The sequence below is a fragment of the Poeciliopsis prolifica genome, unplaced genomic scaffold (genome assembly GCF_027474105.1).
Source record: "Poeciliopsis prolifica strain line A6 unplaced genomic scaffold, Auburn_PproV2 SCAFFOLD013, whole genome shotgun sequence".
Classification (NCBI taxonomy): domain Eukaryota; kingdom Metazoa; phylum Chordata; class Actinopteri; order Cyprinodontiformes; family Poeciliidae; genus Poeciliopsis; species Poeciliopsis prolifica.
In genome coordinates this window covers 1,733,292-1,759,408 of record NW_026562388.1, presented here as the reverse complement: position 1 = coordinate 1,759,408, position 26,117 = coordinate 1,733,292, and the positions used below count along the sequence as shown (strand labels likewise).

Here is a 26,117-nt window from a genome sequence, read left to right as displayed (position 1 = left end):
CAATAACGTACATGCGTAATGAAACACAATCACATAGAAGGTTTACAGTGAACCCCACATTGCTATGTGTGGGTTAGTGTGGAATGGGGGACTACTATGCTGTCATCTTATTGCTGTTTGGAAATACTGTTTCATGCTCCTCGTCTCGCCTCTCGCCAAGTTAGGAGTGTTTTATGCATTGACCCACTTAGGAATGGAAAAAACACGAGTGAAAAAAAAAAGAAAAGTGATGCAGTTTGCTTTTGACATAGGATTTACCTCCAGCAGCGGACAGTGAGTCAGACAAAATAAGGAAGAGAGGAAAAAGCCCCGTTTGACTTGTGGATTTTAACAAGTCCTAATTAGAAAGATCTGTACAGAATTTTTTTTGGTTTGTTTTTAAATGAAAAGACCAAAATGTGAAAGTTTCTGAAGGCTGTTGATGTTCCTGTGATGGCATTAAAAAAAAAATTAGCATTACAAAATATAGCTATCTTATAGCGATAGTTTTTTTCCCTCAATAACAACGTCACACCGAAGAGGGTTGTTACAATACATATGGCTGTCATGGTGCTGTTTACTGCAGAGAGGACGCAGACGGGTCATAAGTGAAGGAAGATCAAAAATCCCAGAGTTCAGAGCAAAACAAAACAAAAGAAAAAACTGTAGAAGTAATGGGAAGAAAACCGAATTTGATGCTGATCACTAGGATCTGGTTTGTGTAATAAACAGAGAATAAACTGAGGTGAAACATGTTCTCAGAAACATAAGTGACAAAACTAAAACAGGAACAGGAAAGGAGAAAAACTAAAACTACGACACAGAATGTAAAACAACCACTTAAAATACTTAAAGCACAAAGCAATAGCACTAGGATTCCCAAAGCCAAAGGATGAACATAATTTAGATCCACGTTTAACAAAAAATAAACAAAATACATCAAAATAATCTAAATGCAAAACCAGTCTGGTGCTCTTATGACTGGTTAGTGAGCCACCATTAACGGTCCAGCTGTAAATGGCCAGTTTTTGTCGCCAAACATGTTGATGACATGCAGGTTGTTTACCAGTCAGAGACACTAATTTACAAGCTTTATTATGCTTGTAAATGCATAGCTGGAAACCTTTGAAAGACTTCCTCCGAAGTCGCGTCTCAGATGCAACATAGCACTAGCGAGTCTAAACTGCGCCAGCTGACCATTTCTAATTCAATTTAGGATGAATTGCATTAAACACTTAGCCTCACATGGTTTGATCTTCTCAGTATTACTTGACAATTAGTGTCGGTGAGGAAAGGATTGTGCTGAAAAGTCACAAGGTTTGCTGCAGTGTGTAAGGACACTTTTTTTATCTTGTACTTTCTTTTTTAGTCTGTTTAAAATAAATCTAAATTGTTGTCTTTGTAGGCATTTCATAGGATGTCTAAATGTTTAGATGTACATGCTGCTCTGGATTCATTCCTACCTGGCCGCCGAAACAGTTGTGGCCCCTGTGTATATTTATATTTTCTAACTTAGAAAAACCTTCAAAGGAATTGTGAGCCATCACCATTTTTACACAATCAGTAATAGCTCTTACTTACATTTAGATCTCAAAATTCAAATGAATAAAAAGAAATACATTCGTCTGTTGTCAAAAAGCTACTCAGGTCATCTACTGTCTGTCTTCCCCTTCTCTCTGCACCCTATTTACTGTATAATAAAGTTTCAAAGCTCGCCAAAAAATGTTCTCCCCACTTATGGACGAGCTTGTTTGTGCACAACAGTGACCACCATTTACAACCCTCATGCGTGCAACATAAAAACCACATGTAACTGTCCCATATGTAACCAAACCTTGTGTTGGTCTGGTTACATATGTCCTCTGTCATGTTGCTCTCTGGTTTCATCATGTATGGCTGAATTACCACAGAATTAGACAATGTTGTATCCTAGAAGCGGAGACAGAAAAGACCAGTATAATGAGATTTTATGTGGAGATCAGTTATGCCCTGAAGCAAAAAATAATGCATGCATTTACTAATTTTCAGAAATGAAGTAAATTTTAGGGTGTTTAATTACTGTAATGTATCTTTAAGACGTTTGAATTGTTCTCATTGGTTAGCCCAATGTCCATTATCCAGCGTCCAGCAAGATGTTGCCTCCACTTTTATTTTTTGTTCTTTGCCAACATGAAGTTTTTTCATCTTCCTTCCAACATCGGAAACTTAGAGGGGCCTTAAAGTCACCGCTTGTATTTGCTTTTTCTAAAGGTTATTAGCTTTCAAATGCAAGATCCATTCAGTTTGCTTCTCCCTGTCGATGAAGCCTTTTGCCATCGCTGACCTTAGGAAGAGGGGTCATCCGACGGTCTTCACCGCCGACCCTCCGGCTGTTGGCGGACTTTAATCTGGCTGAAGAGAAGTGTTTACATGCTGGCCTTTACAGAGGCAATGAGGAGTAACCAGGATGGACGGGGAAAACACAACATCTGAGGGGAATTCACGCGTTTCTCTCAACCAGAAAGAATCCATTGACATGTTTGTTCTCCTTTAAACCGGGTCATTGAACTCAAAAAAAAAAAAAAAGGCTTCCAAGGGAGTGTGCGATGAGGTACTTGCAGATGTGTGAACTGTCATGATGACAGTGTGCACACAACCACACTGCTATTATCTACATTTATAGTGTGAGAGATGTTGTTCCACATAAAAACTGGCGACGAGGAGGGTTTTTCTCTCGAGCTTGCATCGTTATGTGTTCTTGAGCGAATGCTGAGACTCGTGTCTGTTTTTAATGCAGTGCTGCCTGAGGTCCCGAAGATGAGTCAGTAGATTTCTGGCCTGTTGCCATTTCAACTAATTAGCCAAGTTTCTAGATGTTCCACCAGGTGTTTTTTAGACTACAGAACGTTTCCAGCCATTAGTCTTTCTTTTTGTCAACATTATGGCCTGCATCCATTTTTACAACATGAGATCACCTGACGTTTTTATGCTGGTGTCTGTTTTAGTGCTATAATAATTTTCTTCTTGAAGAAGCAATTCTTAGAGTTTCAGCTACACCTCGCTAAGTACCGACGTCTTCCCTCTGACAGAAACAGTTGATCTGTTGAAATATGTTTCAACATTTTTCTCTCTATTACAGATGCAGGAGCTGGAGCACAGGGTGTCAGAAGCCGATCAGAGGGCAGAGAAAGCTGAAAAACAGGTAACGGATAAAGAGGGATTTATTTTGACCACAAAAGTCAAATGAATATGAGTATTACCGGTGTTCTGTTTATGGCATGAGATTGTCCATAAACATGACACAATACCTTTTATGATGAACACGAAGGAGTCTTTGTGAGTGCTTCTGACTGTTGTCATGAAGTGTCATTTGGTAAGTAATGAAGACATTGTTTTCCTTATGGGTCAGTCATCTGATGAAACGCAGCCAAACAGAGGGGTGCTTTTTATAGGAAACAAACGGCTAACTAAGTAGAGTCTTCTGGAAAAGAGACGCAGTTAAAGACACATTTGGGAAATTTTTTTGAGTAGACGAAGGTCAACGAGTGTCCAGGTGAAAGAGACTTTCAAAACACAGAAGTGATTTGAATTAGAAATGTTATATCAGCAACAACTACGTCAGTGGCGATGTCCGGGAAAAAAGACACAAACAAACCCAAGCACACTGAGCCAGCCATATTTAATTTGGGAATTAAAAACAAAGAGTGCATCAACTTATGGGTAACTCCCAGCTCATAGAAGGGCTGAGCTGGGAGTAATGTTTATGTGTTAAAGCAAATCAAAGAGAGTACCCATAAAGTACTGAAATACACTTAATGAATCCAATGTAAAACTTGAGGGATGCCTCGTATTTGAACCTAATTATGAACTAACCTAGCTTGCCTTAGCACAACTAATAAAATATTTGTAATTCTTTTTTTTTCCTTCTTTTTTTACGTTTCCTCTGCTCTCATGCTGTCAGCTTTAATCGTGAGTTTTCCATCATTTCTGCCTGCTCCAGGTGTTCTCTGTAGGTAGTAATTTAAGGACACCATGTCTTTTCAACCCCAAAAGCTACCTCAGGGCTTTAAAAGGCTTTTCTGAGCAGAGCTGGCAAAGACTTTCTTTTTTTAATCTTTGCCTCGTCAGCAGTCGGCGAAAACCAAAAAGGATCACATTGATTCGAGTCGACATTGTTTAAATGCACATTTAATTTTGCTTTTCAGATCCAGGTCATGGAAGAGAAGTTGAAGTCCGCAAACGTGCAAACTGGTGACTCGGAGAACTCGCTTTACAAAAAGTATCAGGACCTGACCAATCAGCTCCAGGAGAAGGATGCTGTAATTAAGAGATTAGAGGTCCAGCTGGAACAACAGGTACGGGCTGAAGCCTCAGATAAAGAAGGGAAACGTCTATTTATGTGCCTGAAGTGTAAGTCGAAGCCCGCAAATCCTATTTTCTGCGTTACAGATGTTAGTCAGAGCCCAGGAGGCAAAAATCATTGAAGAGAAGGCTGCCAAGATTAAAGACTGGGTCACGTTTAAGCTCAGAGAGGTAAGATCAGGCATGTTCAGATGAATCCGCTAAACAAACAGAGAGCGCTTATTAAGCACATAGTAGCTGGTGAACATGGATAGAACCACGTACTTTGCCCTACCTTTTATGGTGCAAATCCCATTTCCTTGTTCTCTTGTACAGATGGAGCTGGAGAACCAGCAACTGAAACTTGCAAATGTGAAGCAGACGGAGCAGATTGTGCTGCTGCAAGACAAGCTGCAGTGTGAGTTCTCACAAAACAAGCTGAAATGTTTTGTCGCGTGAAAATGAAGTTTCTCTTCATTTTCCGTTTAATGAAGTCCATTGCCTTCGACAAGCTTATTTCTCCATTCCTTCTCTTTGTTTATTGGAGAAGGCATCTTAGATTGCAATTAAGAATCACATGTTTTATGTGCCGATTTTAAACTTGCATCAGGAAAATGGGTCAGGATATGAGTACATTTGGGTCAGGATATGAGTACATTTTTATCTTAGAACCATGGAATCAATCACTGCTGCAGAATTCACCCCGGCTTTGTCTTGCTAAAAAACGAAGAAGCATCCCTGAATAAGACATCATGAATCAGCCAACTGGATAAGCTTTACTTTGATAACAAGCTAAATGTTCCTCCTGTTATTCATCTAGAATGATGATTGCACATCTATAAGATTTTGCTGATTCCTCAATTCTAAAATATCTGAATTGATTTGCCCTCCTCTTCTTGTCATCGTCATATATAGATTGTTACTTCTCAGCCTCCCTATGGGCACAAATTTTGGCCAAAAATGTTCAATGTTTAAAAAAAAAAAGGCTTTGTAACCCTTATCATAAAATGAAATGTGTATGCTATTTGAAACATTTTAGCTCTTTCTTATCGGTTCGGGCAGAAATAAAACAGAAGTCTGCCTCTGATCTGCTTGAGCTTCAAGTGCAAATTTCTGGCACAGTCTTTACGCCTCAAACTGTTTATGGCTATTTTGTTGCATTTAAAGTCCTCAGGAATAAAGGGTTCTATTCTGGGCTTTAGTGTCCTTGCTAACTTTCCTGGCTCCATGTTGAGTAAATTCAAGATGGAAAATAAGGACGGAGCATGATCATCTAAAGAGCAAAGTATTCAGACTTTACTATAGTTTTACTGCAGGTAAAACTATAGTTTTCTGTAGCAAATGGGATTTACACACACAAAACCAGCAGGGATCCATTTCTACAGTGCGAACCAATAGAAAACTAAGTTTCATAATCCATATCTTGTCTTTGCTGCATTAAAAATGCAGATTTAAAAGATTTAAAAGGAAAATCTTCTCTTGAGGAAGCGTATACATTTTTTAGTAACAAATCCTTAAGTACGTTTTGTGACAAAGTAGCGGCATTATTTAAAAAAAATAAAAAACTTCCATCCTGCAATATCTGTGAAGATTAATTTCTCTACTCTAAAACCCGCCGTCATTCCACTGCTGAATCAGAATAGTAAATGGTAGCAGATGTAAGTCGCTTTATGCGCATAAGTGCATCACCAACATGAATGTGCTGTAGTGGTGTCCAAAGCTCATATCGATTTCACTACACCACATGTTTTTGGGACGAATTTCATTTCAATACATAAAACAATAGAAAACAAAACAACACCTACAACACAAAGCATTTCTCTTGTTCAGTGGAATAATCTGCTTCATCCCCTCAATGGGCTTCTTTCTGGTGAGCATGTCCTGTAGCAGCGCTTGAACCATCCAGACAATAACAGCACATAAGTGTGGTGCACTGCCGGAGTCAGTTCTCAGCCTGTATTTGGACGCTTGGTGTTTACACCGCTGCAAAACATGCTTCTTATGATGAATGGCTGTGTGGACAGTCTGCTGAACTGTGCAATCTCTACCGCTTAGCAAGCCTGTAGTTAGAGACAGCAGTGCTGCAATCTCTTCATCTCCATACCTTGGGCATCCCTTAATCCTCCTCTTGTCTGTGGGGCATCCATTATGCTCTTAGACTGATGTTAACTGGTGGTCTTAACTGGAGTGGGGTGTCAATCAGGGCTGTTTGAATGCCCTCTGCTTTTGTTTGTTTTGAAGCTCTCTTAGAGAAGCCTTCGTCCTCTGGATCACCTGCCACCTCCCCGGTGTTAGATGCCCACCTGGTGCCCAGCAGCCCGCTGTTTCCTCCCAGCTGCCCCGGCACGCCGCCCGCCCAGGATGACAGCTGGAGACAGACTGGTTTGCGTGGGGCAGCCTCTAACATCAAGAGCCTGCCAACAGGTGGAGTGCCTTTAATCTGGATTATTTTCCACATTATATCATATTATATCCACAAACATCAATAGATTCTATTGGGGCTTTTATGATAGACTAACACAAGTCGCTATTAAGGAAGTCACTAGTGAACATGCAGCACCAGGAAGACCAAGAAACACACAACTAATTTAGTAATTGGTTAACCCTTAACTGGAGTATACAGACTAATAAAAAGCCACTTCGCTGATAAAACAACACAGTTAGCGCAGTAATTATTGTCAAACCTGCACAAAAAAATAGTCATTTTGCATTGAAGATTAAAAAGAAATTGTTTGTATATATTAACCTGGTTTGAATTCAGTAAGGAAAATTTCAATTTTATCAGTTAATCAAAAAGCAATCGGCAACAGATCAACCCTACACTGCATCAATGTTAAACTGATTAGAAAGGGCTGAGTGTTTCACATGTTGGTGTTAGAAGTATTTTATTTACCTCCAGGTTCAACCTTTGCTACAACGATCAACCGCTTGCTAAAGGAATGCTGCTATTGCATTTTGGGCAATTACATGTTTATGTTCTTATTTAAATATTTATATAAATGTGTGCGTATAAAAACGCTGAAGTAGTGAAATGGAAAATTGGCAATTTTTTTTTCATTTGATTGAATGTCACAATAATCAATAGAATAATTAGTTACTAAAATAGTTTGTCACATAAAATCCTACTAAATACAGTGACGTTTAAGCAGTATTAATTGTAATTTCCAAGGTACTTTATAATCTGCCTTTTTTATGTTTTTTTATTTTCTCTGCACTTTAAATGTTCTGCTTTAAGTTTCAGCCAATAACTGTCCATTTTCTCTGCTGCAGATGTGAAAAGGACTCCAGAATTGGTCAGCAAAGGACTCTGTCTCGGAGACCTGACAACCTATGACAGTCAGAGCTGGATCAGGGACGGTCCCAGCAGCTCCCTTACAGGACCAGAGCTCCCAGTGAGCCCCGAGAGCAAAGCGGGGGGCCCCGACAGGGACAACTCCTCCGATGAGCTTAGCAGCAAGTTCCGCTCTCAGTGCCTTCACTCTTCCTCGTCCTCTTCGTCTTCATCCTCTGCGTACGAGATGGCGCACAGACCGAGCTCTCCCGGGTTGACCATGGCCGTAGCCCCCAAAAGCCCCCTCTTTTCCCGATCGCCCTCCACCAACAATCCCTTCCCCGTTTGTCCTCACCTTCCCGGTCATCAGTCAGGCACCAGCATGACGCTCCCCAAAGTACGAACTCCGCTCACCCCCAGAGACAGCATCCAGCTGGTGAAGAAGCACTACAGCCAGCCGCAGCCCAGCCTGGACAGACTGCACCACCTCAACGTCAACATAGACATCATGACGCCGTCCTCCGCCTCGTCCACCCTGAAGAGCACCGGCACCGCCGCTTCGCCATTCTCTCAGCTCGTGGAGGAAACGGACATCGACGACGGGCTCCTCGACAGCATGGACGAAGTGATGGAGGGGACAGAACCGGAGGAGCCGTGTCAGGACGGCGTCTCCTTTGTGGGACTAGCAGAGGAGCTGGAGCAGCTGGATCCGGAGGCAGTCAAGCCACCGACTCCTCCTTTGCATCGCTTCCCCTCATGGGTAAAAAACGATCTACAGCTGTAGGGAAGTTAGAGAAGGTTGTGAATTAGAGTTGGACTCTGGATCAAAATGTTAAGGCTGAGCAGAAAAATCGTTCCCATTTTGTTCTCCTGGATGATCATCAGGTTGTGTCTTAGCATATTTTCACACTTGATATTTGCAGATAGAAATAAAACTTAAATGGCAAGCAGACCGGCGACCGCTCCACAACAAGGAAGCAAACTGCAGTGCAGGGTCTTCTGGGTAAATACAGCTAAAACAAATGCGAGTCAAATGCTAGAGGGAGAAATAGTTCGATGTTCTTAGTTTACCAAACACAAATGAGAAATCCTGCAACAGCTAAAATCTGAAGCCATGAACAAAGAAGTTGCACCTTTTTCTTCTTCTGAGGTTTTAGTGTTATTTCCTCCAGTGGTTTTTGGTGCAGCGCCCCCACAGGCAACAGGAGGGTAACAGGTCGCTCATTTGGTTTGGATCGTTTGACACGTTGCCGTGTGAAAGTGAACCGCACCAGCTGAAAAAGTAACAATATTAAATTCTCAATTGAATAGATTCTGCCGGATCACAAAGTGTGAAAGCACCCTCAGCTTTAAAATTGAAATCAAGTATATTGCTGGGCCCGATGCATTTTTTTTCTCTGACTCGATCACAATACTGTCTTCCAATCAGATAAAAACAGAGTCAATAATCCTCATAAAGGCTCCTCCTTTAAAGGTTTCTAAAGAGTGGTAACAGCGAAGCTTGAGTATTTGTGTTTGTGCTGTTCCCTGCAGGAGAGTCGGATTTATGCTGTGGCAAAGTCAGGAATGACGGTGTCTGAGGCCGGGGCTTTAGCCAGGGGCCTTGGACGAGGTGAGAGAGTCGCCGTGTCATTCATCACCACATTTGTTCGATAACAGTAATCAAACCCCATAGTTCCTATCCATTTTGAGCTGCAGCGGGGCTACCTGTGGGAAGTGAGTCAGTACAGTGAAGAAACTTGTCATTTAACTGATGCTTAAGCTGCTGAGACGGGGAGAGTGGCTTATTAAGATCCATCATTGCTGCTTTTGATGTCACTTCCTCTGGCCTGAGGCTACACACACCTGTTCAGGTGTCTGTTTCACCTCAACGAGGCTTTCTAAACCTTCGCCTCCCCTATGATTTTTTTTTTCCTCCAACAGGCTTGAACTAAAAAAGAAAGGATGGGGAAGAGAAGAGGATAGAAAGGCTGCTCTTTAATCAGCAGTAGTAAAACGTCACGGTCTGGTTGTAATAACGGCTGTGGCTTCAGTTCTGATGTCTCTGTTATTGTCGAGATGCAAACACTGAGGTTTGAAATGCTGGTTTGAAGGGCATATATTATCAGTGTTACAAATCCACCCCACCCGCATTTGTGTCCAGACCTGTAGCTCTTATAGATATTTTTTATTTACAGGTTTGAAGTCAAAAAGCATTTTTTATAGAGTATAACGGTGCTTTCAAAGACTGACTGAAAGTTGAAGTTGCAACGTGCTTGACCGTGCTTGCTAACTCCCACCCTTTTGTTTCCTTTTTGTGGCATTATCGTACAATGGCAAACGTACTTAAATGTCTTGCCTAATTCAGCCACTAGATGGCAACTAAATGAACTAAAACATTAATAAGTAGACTTTCGACAGAACAGTTAGTTTTCACGCTATGCTACACTTGCTGCGTTTGGAAATGAGGCCCAAATACTAATATACAATCTGTCATTCATTTGGCTCAGGCACTAAGAGAAAACAAAACCAAATCCAGCTGCAGCTGGTTTGGGTGGGTAAACGGATAAATGTTTTTGCTTCTTTGTTACGTCTCAAGGATCCCAGTTGCAGCCGTCCATTTGTCTGCTCCTTATATAAAGTGTCCGTCTGACTCATTCTGGGGGATCCCAAAGCAATCCCAGGCCTAAAAGAATAACATATTCCCTGAATCTCCACATTTGACTTCTTTGGATGTGGAGGAGGCGGTTCTGCATTCTCCCCTCTGATGCGCCGTGTCCTCAGAGGCTTCATGCTGATCCTACCTGCTGTGTCATTTTTCAGATCTCTGATAAAACTCTGTAACGTTTCAGGCTCCTCCTTACCCCAGTATCCTGCATCAGGGCCTTTTACTCAGCTGATCTACAAGAACATCAATGTTCCAGTCTACACCACACTGAAAGGGGTGAGTGCGGTGCTCCACAAAGTCTCACTGTTACACAAAGTATTTCCAGCTTCCATCTTTGTTCAAGCAGCTTATGTCCCGGCACGAGGAAGACTTTTAAATTCAGACATGCGTTTCCTAGAAAGCCACTCAGATCAGCACCGTGCCTCTCCCAGACGACGACTCTGGCTCGGAGGACGACAGCAGCTCGCTGGCCAGTTTGCGGACCTCCATCTGGAGCCCAGAGAGGAAGGGCAGCGTTCCCGGGAGCCCACGTGCCGTAAAGAGAGGTGAGGAGAAAGTGGAGAGCTCAGAGAAGGCCTTCGCGTTCACTTGGTGTGTTTCCAGATTGCTCCATGTCTCCGTTGTCCAGCAGGTGTGTCCATGTCCTCCATCAGCTCTGAGAGTGACTACGCGATCCCACCGGATGCGTACTCCCTGGACAGCGACTACTCTGAACCAGAACACAAAGTCCAGCGCACTTCCTCCTACTCCTGTGAGAGTACCGGGCCCGTAAGTCTATGTTTGCTGCACCACTTTACAGCCTCGATTTGACTTCGTATCAGTCAGGAGAGAAGAGTCTGATCCGACGGCTTAACTGAAGTATATTTTCGCCTCCGCAGGAGACTATGGAGAAGTCGGGGTACCTGCTGAAAATGGGCAGTCAGGTGAAAGCCTGGAAGCGTCGCTGGTTTGTTCTGAGAAACGGAGAGATCCTCTACTACAAGTCTCCAGTGAGTTCCTTCCTGCTCACCTCTTTGCTAGATTCTACCTCTGAAAGTACTGCTGGATATTTGTAAGATTTTTCTCTCATCCTGAGGACGGTGACTCTAAAATCTAAACGTACATATAATTTTGGAACATTAGCGAAAACCGCCTATTGCACATTTAGCCTCGACTTGGTGTAGAATACGATAATAGCTGCAAAATATGGGTGGTATATTAATAGTTTTATATCCCAATGCTACTTTAAACCTCTGCACAAACTCAACCCTCAGACATTTGATTGCTAACATTTTATTTAGGTGTATCAGAGTCAAGAGGGGCTGAATTCACACTTTTCCAAGCTTTTAGTTGCAAAAAACTTGACTGTTTCACAATTATGCCTCACACTTATGTACTGCAGTGGGGATATTTTGAACACAAACCTTTAGGTCTACTTATTTACTGTGTATTTCTGTATTATTTTTCTTTTCTTTTTTCTTTTTCTTTAGAGTGATGTAATCAGAAAACCTCAGGGTCAGATTGAGCTGAACTCGTCCTGCTGCATAGTACGTGGAGAGGGAGCGCAGACTTTTCAAGTAAGTGGAAACACATTTTACCTTAAATGCTTTGTTCATAGGCTCCAATACTGCTGCTGCTGACTGTTCAACAGCAGAAAGTCTTATCTGGAGAGATCCACAGTTGGAGAGCTGAAAAAAAAAAGAAAAAAGGGAATGGGAGTAGATTTCAGACTGGAATGTTTTCAGATGCTGATTCTGATCTCCCCTGACGTGAAACGCGTTTCTCATTCCGATTCTCGCCGTTTTTCCATTTCTCTCTTTATTCCTCCCTTTCACGCCATCAGCTGATCACAGAGAAGAAGACCTTCTATCTGGCGGCCGACTCGCCCAACATCCTGGAGGAGTGGATCAGAGTTCTGCAGAACATCCTGAAAGTCCGATCCAGCAGCCCTGTTATCGTGGAGACGAGGGCAAAGCCCACCGTGAGAGGCTGGCTTACAAAGGTGGTTCGTCATATTAACAACAACAACAACAAAATACCTACAGTAGCAGGTTAAGTTGAGCAATAGAAATGGCAGATAATAAGGTCACAATTAATCAATTAATTACACAATAAATGAAAATAAACTTCATAATTTTTATGCTGATGATTAATATTTTTTGAAGGGAAATTTTGCACACAGAGGCGTCATGATCCATTTTATTTATGGTTTTATTCTGGATATTTAAAATATCTTCCATCTCTAGGGTTAAATGTTCTTCAAAAGTAAAGTTTATTCGTCTTCGAGAAGGCTAGCTTGCATTGTAATGCCGCCATTATTATTGCATTACTGAAAAATGGTTTCGAAACAATAATATTGTCATTGGAACTCTTTAGTGTCCAGACAAATGGGTTTTTACGACAAACCTAATGGCAGCTGGAGCCGGAGATGAGGATGTTTTCCTCACCTTCAGACAAACTCTTCACGTTCAGACACGGCCGCCGGATCAGGATCTGTAGGAATGTTGCCCTCCACGCCTCCCGCCGTTAAAACAGGCACTTGGCGCGGGGCGAGCATGACGGGTCTGTGGCAGGTGAATGACGATGGAGCTCACACCCTCTCACTGCGGCGTGGCTTTGATCTGTGGCTCGTGACACTACGGCGGTTCAGGCACCGGAGGAGGCTCCGCCCCTGTCCGGCTGGGGCAGTTAACCACGACGACCCGGCTTCTGATGGAGGCACAGCTGGCTTCATCTGGACTGAAGTCCTCATCAGACGCTGATGTGTAATTATCATCTCCAGCTGCACTGCCTGATTATGTTATGTAGCGGAGGAGAAGAGTTGATGGCAGGTAGTTGTCACCTTCCCTTCAACATGAAGGGTTGATTGTAAAAGATGACACACCTTCCAGAACATCTGCAGCTTGGCTGTAGAAATCCCCTAAATAAATAAATGTCAGGGTCTTGAAAGAAACAAAATCACAGCTGCAACGCCGTGAAAAGTTTTCACATTGTGTGCTCCTCTGAAAATTTGCTGCGCATTTGTATTCAGCCCCCCTGAGTCAGAACCGTGTTGGTCTTGACAGCGAGATAAAAGAATCTAAATCTCTTTCTGCATTCACAAGAAGTTTGAAGATCATCATGATCAAGCGATATGGCATTGATTAAGCTGATGTGTATTTTTCGTAAATTTGAAATATGTCTGTACTAGTCTTTGAGGTTGAATAGCTAATTTTCTCTTTATGTGAATCGGAGAAAAACATGAAATGTTTATACTTCTTTCTGCTCCTTTTCATTTATGGATCTTTTAGCTGTTATACACACTATTCAGGTTTATTGAGTGAATTAAATAAAAAATGAAATAAAAATGAGCAGCTTTTTCCGCTTGCAATCCATTTTGGGCACATATTCCCATTTCACAAAATGGGAAAACTCGGCCATTTTCGCTCACGCAAAGAAAGCATCCCCACAGCATGATGCTGCCGCCTGTTATCCAATGCAGTCACTATTAAAACACATTAACGATTCTGGCAAATTTCATTCCTACTGCCAGAATCTATAAAAGAAGAAGTTATTTTGCAAATAGCCATACTGTTAAAGCTTTTTCTAAAACTCGCGTGTGTGCCGCATGCCGTTTGTTTTCTTGCAAAGGTCAAACATGGACACTCAAAGCTGGTGTGGTGTTCATTGGTGGGAAAAGTCTTCTACTACTTTCGCAACCAGGAGGACAAGGTTTGAGACTTAATTTTGTTCAAATAAATTCCCTCCAAGGCAAAAACACTTCACTGCTTCTTCAGTTTTGCTCACTTGTGCTAATTTGTCGTGTCGCAGCTTCCTCTGGGGCAGCTGCAGATGAGGGAGGCATCCGTGCAGGAAGTCGATCGCTCCTGCGACTCAGACGAGGACTACGAGGCCGGCGACCGGGGCTTCCTCTCCTCTCACTGCACCTTAGTGGTCCAACCCAAAGACCAGAGCCCGACTTACCTGCTCATTGGCACCAAGCAGGAGAAGGTAGGACAGCAAGAATTTTTTTTTTTTTTGCTTGTTTGTTTTTGTTTTTCTCTTTCTCTTGATATTGACAGGTACGTTTCATTTTGCACAGGATACGTGGCTGTATCACCTGAACGTAGCCGCCGGCAGCAGCGCGATGCTGAAAGTCGGCACGGAGTGCGAGCAACTCATTGGTAAACTTATGGATGTGGAGGGAGACCCAGGTGAGAAACTGAAGCCGACTCTTTCAATATTTGCATCCATTTGAGTTTTACGTTTGGGAGGTGAAAGTAAATGTGAAGGCAAGGAGGTAATAAATTATATTTTCACCTGCTGAGCTCATCAAATCAAAGAGTTTGAACAAGATGAGCTTTTTTTTGTTATATTTTAAAGATTAAAACCTTTACATTTAGATTTTAATCTCTGTGCAAGACACTAGGACACATTAAGTTTTTGTTTTGGTTTGTTTAAAATTTACTTTGCAAACACCTTAAAATTGTTATATTTCAGCCTGGTGTTGCATACTTTCCTTGACCCTGTTATATTCTTGCTCTAATTTTTATCTAAACAGGGTTGTGTTTCTCCATTTTCTCTCCTTATGAAATGCTCTGTGTTTTCTGCACTTGTACACTTCCAATAGATAAATTTACTAAGGTCATGTGTAAGTCCAAGGATGTATGTACACATGACCTCAGTAGCACTCGATGTGTTGTTGTGGTTCATGCTGTGCGTTAGCTCCAGTTCCCTCTACAGACTGAGTTTGTCAAAGCAGAGCAGCCTGTTTTTTTTTTTTTTTTTTTTTGTCCAGCTGTTTTCTGACTCACTGCAGTTTTGAAACTCCGTCTTTGCTTCTTCTGGTTTACACATAAACACCCTCTCCTCTTCCCAGAGTCTGTGTTATGGAAGAGCGAGACCTTGAGCTTCTGTAAGGAGGGTCTGCGCTCGCCTCTCACCACTTTGCCGTCTGAAGCCCTGCAGACCGAAGCTCTCAAACTCTTCAAGGTCCGTCTCCAAACTTTTTTTGTTTGTTTGTTTGTTTTCTTATTTGTCTGCTGCCTCCCACTAGTGAAAAAAAAAGAAAGAAAAGAAAAACACTTTGCGATTCTGTCCGCATCGCTTTCATTTTGTCCCGACCTGGATGTGCGCCGGATCCCTCCCGCTTCCAAAATAGATCAGACGCTCGCGTCCAATGGGTCTGTGCTCATCAAGAGCGTGCGAGCGAGATAATGGCCTTGATTATGTGCTCTGTTTGAGGTCAACTGTTCCTGTGGCTTGGCTGCCACTCTTCTGCTTTGAGAAGAGTCGTGACAGGTCGGGGGCCGGGGGCCCTCGGAGAGCGGCACCACTGCATGTGTAAGGGGACGGGACTGGGGATGCAAAACAAGATCAAAGCAAAATTCGGGGAGATCCGAGAGGGACGACGGCTCCTTTTTCTCTCTTTTCAACTCTCAATGCGGCCCCTCTGAAACCTTCCTCCCCCTCCGCTCCCTGAGCTGTCAGTGTTCCACACCCCCAGTTGCTCACTTGAAGGCAGAGATGATGGGCTCTATTTTTGAGCAGCCAGCCCTAAAAAGTGTCCCAAATGCCAAACAATGAGTCAAAAAATGGAACGAGTAACGCTCTTTTCAACTCGGGCCATTGAAGTTTTAATGAATCCGAGGAGACCGATGAGAAATATTAGCCAGAGTTTCAGCTGCCTCAAACCAGCGGAGTCCGTTATTAAGGTTCCCTGTAAATGTGCTGCTTCTGACCGTCTGATTTTCAGTGATATGCAAACGCATCAGATGAGCATCATTTCTATTTTAGTTTGCTGTTGCCATGAAGACTTATTGTATTTTTTTTCTTTTTTTTTCTGGTAAATCAAAACAACGTAGTATATGATTCTCAAGAAATAGAAGAAAAACATATACCTAAAAGTCCCATAAAATTGTCTGTACCAATAATCATACAAACTATTTTAATTTTAGCTTTTCAATTCAATATTAACTCACTAAAAAGTTGCTCTCGGGTAAAAGTAACACATGACTTGAGTTTTTTGTAAGTTTTTATTTCCATTTCATTGACTGTTTTTGTTTGTTGTGGTTTATTTTGGCTATTTAAATATCTTCCAGTTCCAGAGTCAAGTGTTATTTACAGAAAGTTTATTTGTCTTTCTATTAGTGCGCCACTATCAATATAATAACTACTTGAAAATGACTTCAAAACATTATCGTTTATCGCAATAATCACTGGGACGATTTATCATCCAGCACAATTTATTATCATTACAGGCATATCCAATACCCATAAATAAAATCTTTTTAGAAGTGCATAAGTGGAAAATAGTCCAGCTTTGATTTATGTACATTTATGTTGCGTCCAAGACGACTTATGTATCTTTGCGTCACTCTGCTGTTAGTTATTCAAAGTGACTTTGTTCCATCTCTGCAGTCCTGTCAGCTTTTTATCAATGTTCTGGTCGAGTCCCCTTCCGTTGATTACCACACATCGCTGGCCCAGAATGCTCTGCAAGTGTGCCTGACCCACCCGGAGCTGCAGAACGAAATGTACTGCCAGCTGATCAAGCAGACCAATCGCCGGACGCCGCACAACTACTCCCTAACCCAGGTCAGTCGGATGCACATGATTCAGAAAAAAGAAGCCAGGAGGAATAAATTGCTATTTTGTAATTTAGCCAACAAAGCGGTAAAAAAGGTTACCTTTTTTCTGCTTTCTGTAGTGTTGGCAGCTGTTGTCGTTGTGTGTGGCGCTGTTCCTCCCACAGCAGCATTTCCTCTGGTATCTCAGGCAGTATCTGCAGCACAACGCTGACCCCAGGTGGGAGCTGATCCCGTCACTTTGCAGTACACTACAAAGACACAGAATCCAGCCTTCCGGGCACCAACTTTTGAGTTCTTTCCAACGTTACTGTTTCTGTTCTGTCACCACGAAGGACTGAGGTGGGGAAGTATGCCGTATACTGTCAGAGATCTTTGGAGAGAACGCTGCAGAATGGAGAACGGGAAGCCAAACCTTCTCGGATGGAGATTGTGTCCATTCTGCTGAGGAACCCTTACCATCATTCGCTGCCTTTCAGCATCCCAGTACATTTCATGAACAACACATATCAGGTACCAATTCGCTATTAAAAGGACTTTCAGAGTCACGGGTCCAGCCGTCATAACGTTCAAGCAGTACCTGCGTGTCTTTTACAAACGTGTGCAAAACTTATGTCAATACTCTGCTAATGTAAAAAAAAAAACACAATTATGCAATTGAAGCATTTCAATTGTATAACTGAAACGTTTTTTTCACGTGATAAGTCATTTAGAAACATGTTGCTCCGTTGTCTGCTAACTGATTCCAGTCGTCTTCCTTGTAGTTTTCTGGCAACATCCGGTTTTTAATCATGTGACTTGTGTGATGCGAGAAAAGAGTTTCCATTGCAGTTTTGGAAAATAAACCAATTTTGATACAGCCAAATAAGACTCCTCATCTCACCACAGCTTTTTACCGAAACGCAAGTTGTTGTTTTTTTTTTAATCTGGCATGTTTCCATTAAGCAAATGTTATTTTCGAAATACAAATGCATTGTCCAATTACTAGGTCAATGGAAACACAACTGATGATCCTAGTAACTACACCCCCGTTATAAATCAGAGACTAAATTTTGATTTGATAATATGAGGCACATGTAGACTTTAAGTCTGCTGCTACTCCTGATTGAGAACTCCTCTAAATATAATCATGTTGGGTTATAATATCGTACAACAAATATAATCGACTTGGGTTCTAACTTTAGGAAGCCTTTGGAGAAGAAAAGAATGATCACTTTTCACTGCTGTCACTCGCTTTTGGAATAAAAACTGAAAGACGGAAGATCTTGCATGACATGAGCTCTGATTGTTTGCCCAGGTTGTAGGGTTTGACGGCTCGACCACGGTGGACGAGTTCCTAAGCACACTGAACCAGCGGATCGGTATGAGGAAGCCGCACCTGACGGGGTTTGCCCTTTTCACCGACGATCCGTCCGGCAAAGACCTGGAGCACTGCCTGCAGCCGTCGGCAAAGGTAGGACTTCTAGCTGTTGGTGGGCGTCAAATGTTTGGTCTGATTTACTTCAACAAGGACTTGGAGGAAGTGGATTTTGGATATATAGGCTGTGTATAATTTGGAGTAACAAGAAATGTTGGTCAATATTTTTAACGTGCAATAACCGAAAAATTGATCTGTACAATGTGCAACAAATCTATAATTATTCTGATGTGTCCAGTTATGTGTCCGCATCTTCGTCCCGCCTGGATTTGCTTACTGCCGCCTGCTGGCTGAAATTAAATGAGGAAAAATGGAACTCTTGCAGTACGTCCGTTGTGACAGCTGGCTGTTTTTTTTTTTTCCCTTTTTCTCCAGATCTGTGATGTCATTTCCAAGTGGGAGCAAACTCTGAAAGAGCTGCATCCTGGGAAAAATGAAGGGACGCGGATTGTTCGGCTAACATACAAAAACAGGTCAACTTTTTTTTCTTTTTTGTATCTTTGGGGATTTAAACTCTCTGACCTCAGAAGTTCAAACTGAACCGTCTGTCCACATGTACACTTTTCTTCAAATTCAAACATTTCATCACTGTGGAGCGCTCTATGAAAATTTGCCTCCCAACCAGAAAATTCCCCTTTTTATGTAGAGTTTTACAGCCGACTGAAGAGCTTTTCCTTTGAAAACAAGATGTCTCTGTCTGCATATTACCACAGGAACACAGACTTCATTTTTCCAAGCAGATGAAAGGTCGCATCTTTAGTGCGAGTATTATTTTTAGAAGGTGTACATGCCTGGACAAGGCCACGGAACGCCTTTTTAAGAGTTTGGGGATGAAATGTGGCAGATTGATGCGAGGAGTCGTTCTAAGAAAACACATTTCATCATAATGTTTCCCTCCTGCGTGTCCAGGCTGTGTTTCAGATCTCAGGTCAAAGGAGAGACGGAGCAGGAGCGCCTCCTGCTGGTCTACCAGGTGAACGACGACGTTCAGCAAGGCCTCTTCCCTGTGAACAAAGAGCTGGCTCTGGAGGTGGCTGCACTCATTGCACAGGTCTGCACATGCATAGTTTGTGGATTTTGTTAAAATGCTTAAAAAGTGTGGTGTGCTTTTAATCTCAGTTTTCCTTTGGCAGTACGTTGTAGGGGACAGCGATCACAGCCGCAAGTCTTTTGAGTTTGAGTGTTTTCAGTTCTTGCCTTGATTTTGAATTAGATTAAGGTCTAAACTTTGACTGGGCCATTCAAACAAGTGAATTTACTGTAATCTAAACCATTTCTTTGCAGCTCTCGCTTTTTGCGTCTAGTCAATGTCCTTGCCGTCTTCTACGCTCTTCCAGCTTTTCTCCTACATTTTTTATCTTCTTCAGCGCCATTTGTCTTCTTATCAACTCCCTGTTCCTGCTGATTCATTAATTTCCTTTTGGGATTTGATTAAACCTGATCCTGACCCTGAATATTCAGTCATATGCATTGTCACCATTGAAAACTCAGCTATTATTCATACTTTTTTTGAAAGAAATACTAACACTATTTTTGGTCCTCGTGATTTAATATGCTGCATTAGAAGAACCTACCATGTCAAAGAAAATGTTCTGCCTTATAACCAGCAGCCTGACAACATTTTGGAAATAATTGATAAGGATATTTTCAACTTCTTTTGTTGAAATTACCAAAATGATTTTCCTCTCAGGTTGAACATGGTGATTTCGAGCGGTCAGGCGTTGCCTCTCCTGCCGGCTCTCCTCAGTCCAAATCTCAGCTGATTCTTCTGCAGGCCTTGGAGCGCTTCTACCCCAAACGCTACAAACAGGAATGCACCGCAGAGCAGCTCAGGTGAACCAAACATCACTCTCTTTAAAGAAACGATGTCGGTGCACAATGAGCTTTTCTATAGTTTGTGGCGCAGTGAAACAAAAACGGATCCAATTCATTAGGGGGTCTCCGTTGCTTTTCTCCCGTTCAGAGATCTTACCGAGCGTCTGGCCTCCAAGTGGTCGATGCTTCGTGGATGCAATGCGGCCGAATGTGTGAGAATATATTTGACCGTAGCGCGGAAATGGCCTCTGTTTGGCGCCAAACTCTTCAGTGCAAAGGTATAAATTTAAAATTTCTCACTTCTTCTATTGCTTTTTGGGGGAGGAATTCTATTGGCTTGTATATATATTTTGTGGAATGGAAAGTAAACAGATGTTGCCACAGATGCAATCTTTGATTCTGAGATGTTAAGGAGGATGACGTGTCTTCCTTTGTCCACAGCCTGTTCCTCCTTCTCCAGTTGACCAGAGCCAGGTGTGGTTGGCAGTCAGTGAGGACGGACTCTGTGTCCTCGACGGCACAATGGTGAGCTCGAGGCTTGGAAAAACCGAAACGATATAAACACAATTTATCCTCTAGAAAGTCTCCCCAAGGTTACATGTCAGGCTGTTTCACTCCAAAGCTCGGAAACCGACGCTGGTTGGTAAATTTATGCCGTGCAGCTGGCTCCGCTACAGCTGCAGAGCTGTCTTGACCCCAGAGACACAGCGGCGTGTTAAGAAGCAGAAATCCAAAGGAAAATAAACTGGTCTGCTTTAGATTTGATGTTCTTGATCCTGGCAGATGGCAGTTCCCAACATGTAATGCAATGTTAGTGCAAGCTCTAATTTTCTGCAGCCCGCGCCGATCCGTTTCAGTCCTCGGTTTGGCTCGGAGCGAGGCCCGTCGGTTCAGAAGAGCGGAGAAAGAAACGTAGTGAAAACCGTGTCATTCTCCGTTTTTCTCAGTGTGGGCCACAGAAAAGCAAAAGTTGAAAGAGCTTCCCAAACAAACTACAGGCTCTCCTTCGTGTGAAACCAGAACATGCTCTCAGCTTCTGTTTTACTGATTATTTGTTTTTCTTATTCCGACTGACTATGTGTTTGTGGGGGTTTTTTTTCTTAATGTATTTCAGCACACCTTGTTCATGTACCCCTACCATTCAGTGATCACCTTTGGTGGGTGTCGCGATGACTTTATGGTGGTCACCAGCCAGCAGAGGGAGTCTGGCATTGGAAAGAAGAACGTAGAAAAGCTGGTTTTTGCAATGACTAAGCCAAAGGTAAGTCTGCTGTGTGCATCAGAGTAGATTCAGTTTTTCTAAACCCCACATTTTATGTATTCGTGTATTGCATCTCCAGGATCTCTGGAGAGCCTCAAATGAAGTCCTACAAAGCCTTATAATTTATGCTAAGGCAACAAAAGGTTTTCAGTAAACACACATTCACTTTCTGCTGAGAAAGTGAGAGGCTAGCATGGCATCATGTGTGCCTCCAGAACACTGAAAATTATCTTGCCTGCAAGAACAAAATGACTTCCTGGTTTGTGTGATGCTTCTAGTTTGTTTTTTATACATTTTGCAGAATTTCCTTCTTAAGTGGTGTCCGTCAAATATTGTGTGACAGTTCAGGCAGAGCTACAGGCGTCACATGAAACACTTTAGAAAAACGTCTCTTTGTCATCACAGTGGTGTCGTGCTATGGTTGTGTGTTTGTGCTTAACCCTGCCTGCTTGGCGAGAGTCCAACTGGCGGTGGAAAACTCTCCTAAATACGCCTAACCACAAAATAGCGTACCGAACCGCACCAACCTGTGTCATTCCTTTCACTGGAAATGAGTTCTGCACTCAAGTTCTTGTATGGAGTGCCTGAGCCACAAAGAATTTTGTTGCTGCTCTGAGAAAGAGACAAATTTCACTCTTTATATATATACATGCTAGCTCCCTTCCACTTTGTTTTGATATGACACTTTGATTATCTTGATGATAGCACAATTAATCAAAATTTTTTTCTATCTGTCTGCGTTCTGCTTCTGCTAAGGATCTTGACTTAGAGAGGACTTTGTAGAAATGGCAGGCTAACACTGTCTTTCCCTCCTCTCTGTTTTGATATGACTCTTTGATTAGACTCCTGTTTTCTTTGCAGTTTTAGCAAAGCAAGTTTAGATAAAATATTTTTTACAGTTGTTTTTGCACTTTATAACCCAATAACTATGCTTTTCAACATTAGAATTCACGTCACAGCGTCAGGCAGATCATAAGAATCAGGAAGGACAGACACTGGGATTTAAACACGTGTGTCGGTTAAAATGCATTTCTACGATATGAGATGTTTTTTTTAAATAGGATTTTATTTAAAATGTGCATTTCTGCATTTTCTGCACAGAGAGAATCACAGAACTTTAGTCGTTCTCTCACTGACTCACGCTTGGCGCAGAATCGAAACGTTTTTCTCTTCAATTTGCAAACCTGCCATCGTGGCTTATGGGTTGATCATTTTGACCCTGCATTTGAAAAGTGGTGTGTCCTAATTTTCACCCCTGTGACATAATGATGCACCAAGCCAAGTTCTCACTGTACTTTTTAAAGATATATTGAGTCGTCTTTTATATGCACATATGATTTTATTCAGTTCATGTACAATGATGAGCCATGTCAAGTTCTTGCTGTTCTTTTTTTTTTTTTTTTTTTAATAGATATCGGTTCTTCTTTTACATGCAAGTGAAAGAAGGACCAACGTCTTGACTAAAAGAGTATGCAATGTTCAGAAGGCAGGAAATTATGCTGAGGAGGCTAAAAAAGGTCATTTAAGGAGGTGACAAAATGTGAAAATATGGGTTTGTAGAATAGATCTTTTAAGGTAAGAACTTTTTAAAACAGGCAAAGGTTTATGGAAGAAAAACAGGCTTCACACTACTCCTTTTTGTTAATGAAGAGACCAGATTTCCTTCTGTTTTTGTGCATGAAGGTCTGTGGAGCTTGAAGTCGGGGTCATGTTACCCCTCCAGACGAGGCTAATGGGGGTAACTTCATTCGTGATGGAAGATCATTTGGGTTTCTCAAGTTTTTATGGCCTCGGAGCAAACGTGACATGCCACCTCCCCGGACTCGGATGAAATGCGCTCATGTCATAATGTTAAAGCAATTAGGTCTGCTATGATCTGTCTCGCCTTTTCTCCCATCTCAGATACTGGAGCTGACTCTGCTCATGGCGAGCTACATCAACCACTGGAACCCCTCCGTCCCGTCGGCTTCCCACCAGCCCCTCGGCCACTGGGATGTGGACAGCCGGCACTTCCCTGCCATGAACTACACCACCAAGGGCCCGACCCTACTGTAAGCAGCGGCAGAGAGGCTCCACGGCCGCAGTTACTGATGGAAGACGCTGGGCCGCATCACATCCCGTGTTTCTATCCTTACAGAACAGAGTTTTTATTGTCTCTTTTTTAACATCGAGGCTGAAATTAAAAGGAGCAGGAAGAGTGCCATCACACAATTTCTTCTGCCTTCACTTGTTTTATTTATTTTAGAAATTGGAGGGACTGTTGGTCACTAACAGCTCAGTTTTCTGTCTGCATCAGCAGTTATTCACCATGGATGTGACAAGCAACTTTCGTTTTACTTAGGATACTGCTTGAACATATAGGCCAAGTGGTAGTGTAGTTATTAATATAGTATCTCTGCCCCTTGAAACTTTCCACATTTTCTCATGTGACAATTATTAACTATGATATATTTTATTGGGATTTTATGAGCTACACAAAGTAATGTATTGTCCTCTGAGCTGTTGGCCTGGACCGAGCTGGTGTATGGCTGCCAGAATAACATCTAATAAAAGCAACTAGATCGCAACAAATTTAACTAAAAATGCTTCAATTTGGCATTTAAATCATTTGATGTAACTCGTGTAATATGTCTAAAACACAATTATTTTTTTTTCCTATTGGTTGTCAAGCAGAAGGAATTTTATTACGGATCACTTATTTTCTCAATTCACTGTTTCATTTAATTAGTTTTGTTTAGTGTAAAAAGTTTATTTCCTCTTGCTGATAGTGCTGGAAAAATATTTTAACAATGCAGAAATGTTTTATGTGATAAAATGACTTATTTGGCCAAATGTCAAAAAAACCTTTAGATGAAAAGTTTAGGAGTTGGACTAGATTTTGGACTTGACTTGAGGCTTCCCGCAATCTAAGATTGGATTCCACAATAAAAACTGTAACGTGACGCTCTGACGGCTCTGGGTTTTATCGTGGGGTATCAGGTTACCAGTCAATGCAAGTCACACTTTTTAGATGTTTATTTTGAAAATATCTTTTAAAGTCATCTATTAATTGCCTCACATCATTATGCACCACTTTGCGTTACCTTAAAATCCCAACAAAATACATGGAAGGGTTACGGCCATAGCATGACAGAATCTGAAAATGTTAAAGGGGATGTGAATACTTTTACAAAGTACTGTAATTATTTGTCTCAAATACACTAGAATTGTCGCATGTTTGTACTCGGAGTATAGGAAGGTCATTGTCGATAAAGGTAGCTGGTAGATAACGGTAATCAATCCGACTGTCAAATCAACAAAATAAGTGAAAACTGCCTTTCTAATAGATTTCTAGACATTTAACTCTTAAGAGACTATGATTAAATTGATTTTGTTTTGTTGTTCTTTGAGGTTATATAAGCTTCTCAATATAGCCAGATGTAGGCCTTGCAGAATTAGGTGGGCTGATAATGAAAGCTTCACAAGGGAAAATGGTGAAACGTGGAACAGAGTCGTTGGCCATCTACATGGAGCAAAACATGAGACTCGTGACGTTTTCCTGTGCTGCAGTGACTTACACTAAGACCACTCAGTTTTGCTGACAGTTTGTACGACGAGCTATCAAACATTTGAAAGACTTGAACTGCTTTGGATAAACCACTGTTTCACTTATGTTTTTATTACTAATTTATTTGCTCTGTAACAATTTGGGACTTGTGAAAGGTTTTCCACTTCTGCAATGTTTTCATTAGAAGGCCAAGGTTTGCTCGGGTAAATTAATGACAACATACGTTTTCTTTGATTGATTGATTTTTTAAAAAAAAATTTTTATGGTTGTTTACGTTGACCGTGCACATGTGAGGTGATAAACTAAATGATACGACTTTTAAACGCTGAACTAAGATTTCATGTGTGTTGTTCAAAAATAAATTTGCCACCCATTGAGCTTGGTTACTTTTTGTGCCACTAAATATTCCTGTTTAAAAAAAATAAAATAATCATTTGCTGAACAATGTGAAGAATGAAGCAGTTTTATCTCCTGTCAGGAAATTACTAAGAAAGTAACCGGTCATTTAATCTAAGAATCTTACAAATTAATTATTTTTTGAAAGATTGTTAGTTTTTCAGTGCTGGACAATACCAAAATTGAGTTTTCTGTTTTGATTTGGCCCCTAGAGCCTGTTATGCACAGCGGATAATCTTTGGGTCTAATGCAGTACTGTCGATTTGAAATGCCACCACTTTAAATAGAAATCATATGACCTATACAGATTGTTCTCCAGATTGATCCAAAACATCCGTCCAGGTGAGAAATCTTTGGCTTTGTATGCAGCTGAGATGAAACATTTACCCTACGTGTCACGCTGATACATTAAATTTGAAAATCCTGTTCAACAATATATTTTAAACTCTGTTGTAATAGTTTATTCAGAAAATATCTGAAAAATTCCTGAATAATTTTTCAGATATTAGATGATTAAAATCCATAAACTCGTGCTTTATCACAAAAGATTTTAGTACAAATGTTTCTTGTTTTTCATGCAAAACAAAAACAAAACCACTTCCCCTTGCCTAAGCAGTTGACACAAAAATTCAGGAAACTTTATGCAGCAATAATTATTGAGGGAGAGGGGGGGAAAAAAGTTTTATAAACAAATTCTTCTCATTCTTATTCGGATCCATTAACTGAATAATCACCCTGTGTGCTAGTTATGCATCGGGAAGCTGCTCGGCTTTTTCTTGTTCAAGAAGGTCAACATAGTAATGGCATTTTCTTGCCAAATTTAAGCTGTAAATGCCAGCTTTTTACAGCTTGTCTGAAACCCTTGTTGTTCCTGAGTTGCTCGCTTATAAAGGGAAAAACTCATTATAAGGCTCACTGC

At 41.5% G+C, this 26,117-nt stretch overlaps 1 protein-coding gene across 2 annotated transcripts in view; it reads left to right on the top strand.

Moving 5' to 3' along the window:
• The window catches only part of plekhh1 (pleckstrin homology domain containing, family H (with MyTH4 domain) member 1), a 33,874-nt gene extending 8,695 nt beyond the window's left edge, over positions 1–25,179 (top strand). For both annotated transcript variants that reach the window (XM_055038134.1, XM_055038135.1), the window contains 28 exons: positions 3,098–3,160; positions 4,164–4,313; positions 4,408–4,491; positions 4,636–4,717; positions 6,541–6,723; positions 7,570–8,330; positions 9,104–9,182; positions 10,402–10,493; positions 10,615–10,762; positions 10,849–10,985; positions 11,096–11,206; positions 11,687–11,773; positions 12,040–12,198; positions 13,827–13,907; positions 14,007–14,186; positions 14,278–14,389; positions 15,055–15,167; positions 16,596–16,772; positions 16,885–16,982; positions 17,098–17,275; positions 18,060–18,215; positions 18,555–18,652; positions 19,089–19,230; positions 19,870–20,012; positions 20,143–20,272; positions 20,436–20,519; positions 21,109–21,255; positions 23,158–25,179. In XM_055038134.1, coding sequence (XP_054894109.1) covers positions 3,098–3,160; positions 4,164–4,313; positions 4,408–4,491; positions 4,636–4,717; positions 6,541–6,723; positions 7,570–8,330; positions 9,104–9,182; positions 10,402–10,493; positions 10,615–10,762; positions 10,849–10,985; positions 11,096–11,206; positions 11,687–11,773; positions 12,040–12,198; positions 13,827–13,907; positions 14,007–14,186; positions 14,278–14,389; positions 15,055–15,167; positions 16,596–16,772; positions 16,885–16,982; positions 17,098–17,275; positions 18,060–18,215; positions 18,555–18,652; positions 19,089–19,230; positions 19,870–20,012; positions 20,143–20,272; positions 20,436–20,519; positions 21,109–21,255; positions 23,158–23,310 — 4,128 coding nt within the window. In that variant the 3' untranslated portion in view covers positions 23,311–25,179. The remainder of the gene's footprint in view (positions 1–3,097; positions 3,161–4,163; positions 4,314–4,407; positions 4,492–4,635; positions 4,718–6,540; positions 6,724–7,569; positions 8,331–9,103; positions 9,183–10,401; positions 10,494–10,614; positions 10,763–10,848; positions 10,986–11,095; positions 11,207–11,686; positions 11,774–12,039; positions 12,199–13,826; positions 13,908–14,006; positions 14,187–14,277; positions 14,390–15,054; positions 15,168–16,595; positions 16,773–16,884; positions 16,983–17,097; positions 17,276–18,059; positions 18,216–18,554; positions 18,653–19,088; positions 19,231–19,869; positions 20,013–20,142; positions 20,273–20,435; positions 20,520–21,108; positions 21,256–23,157) is intronic.
• The last annotated feature ends 938 nt before the right edge of the window (positions 25,180–26,117 follow it).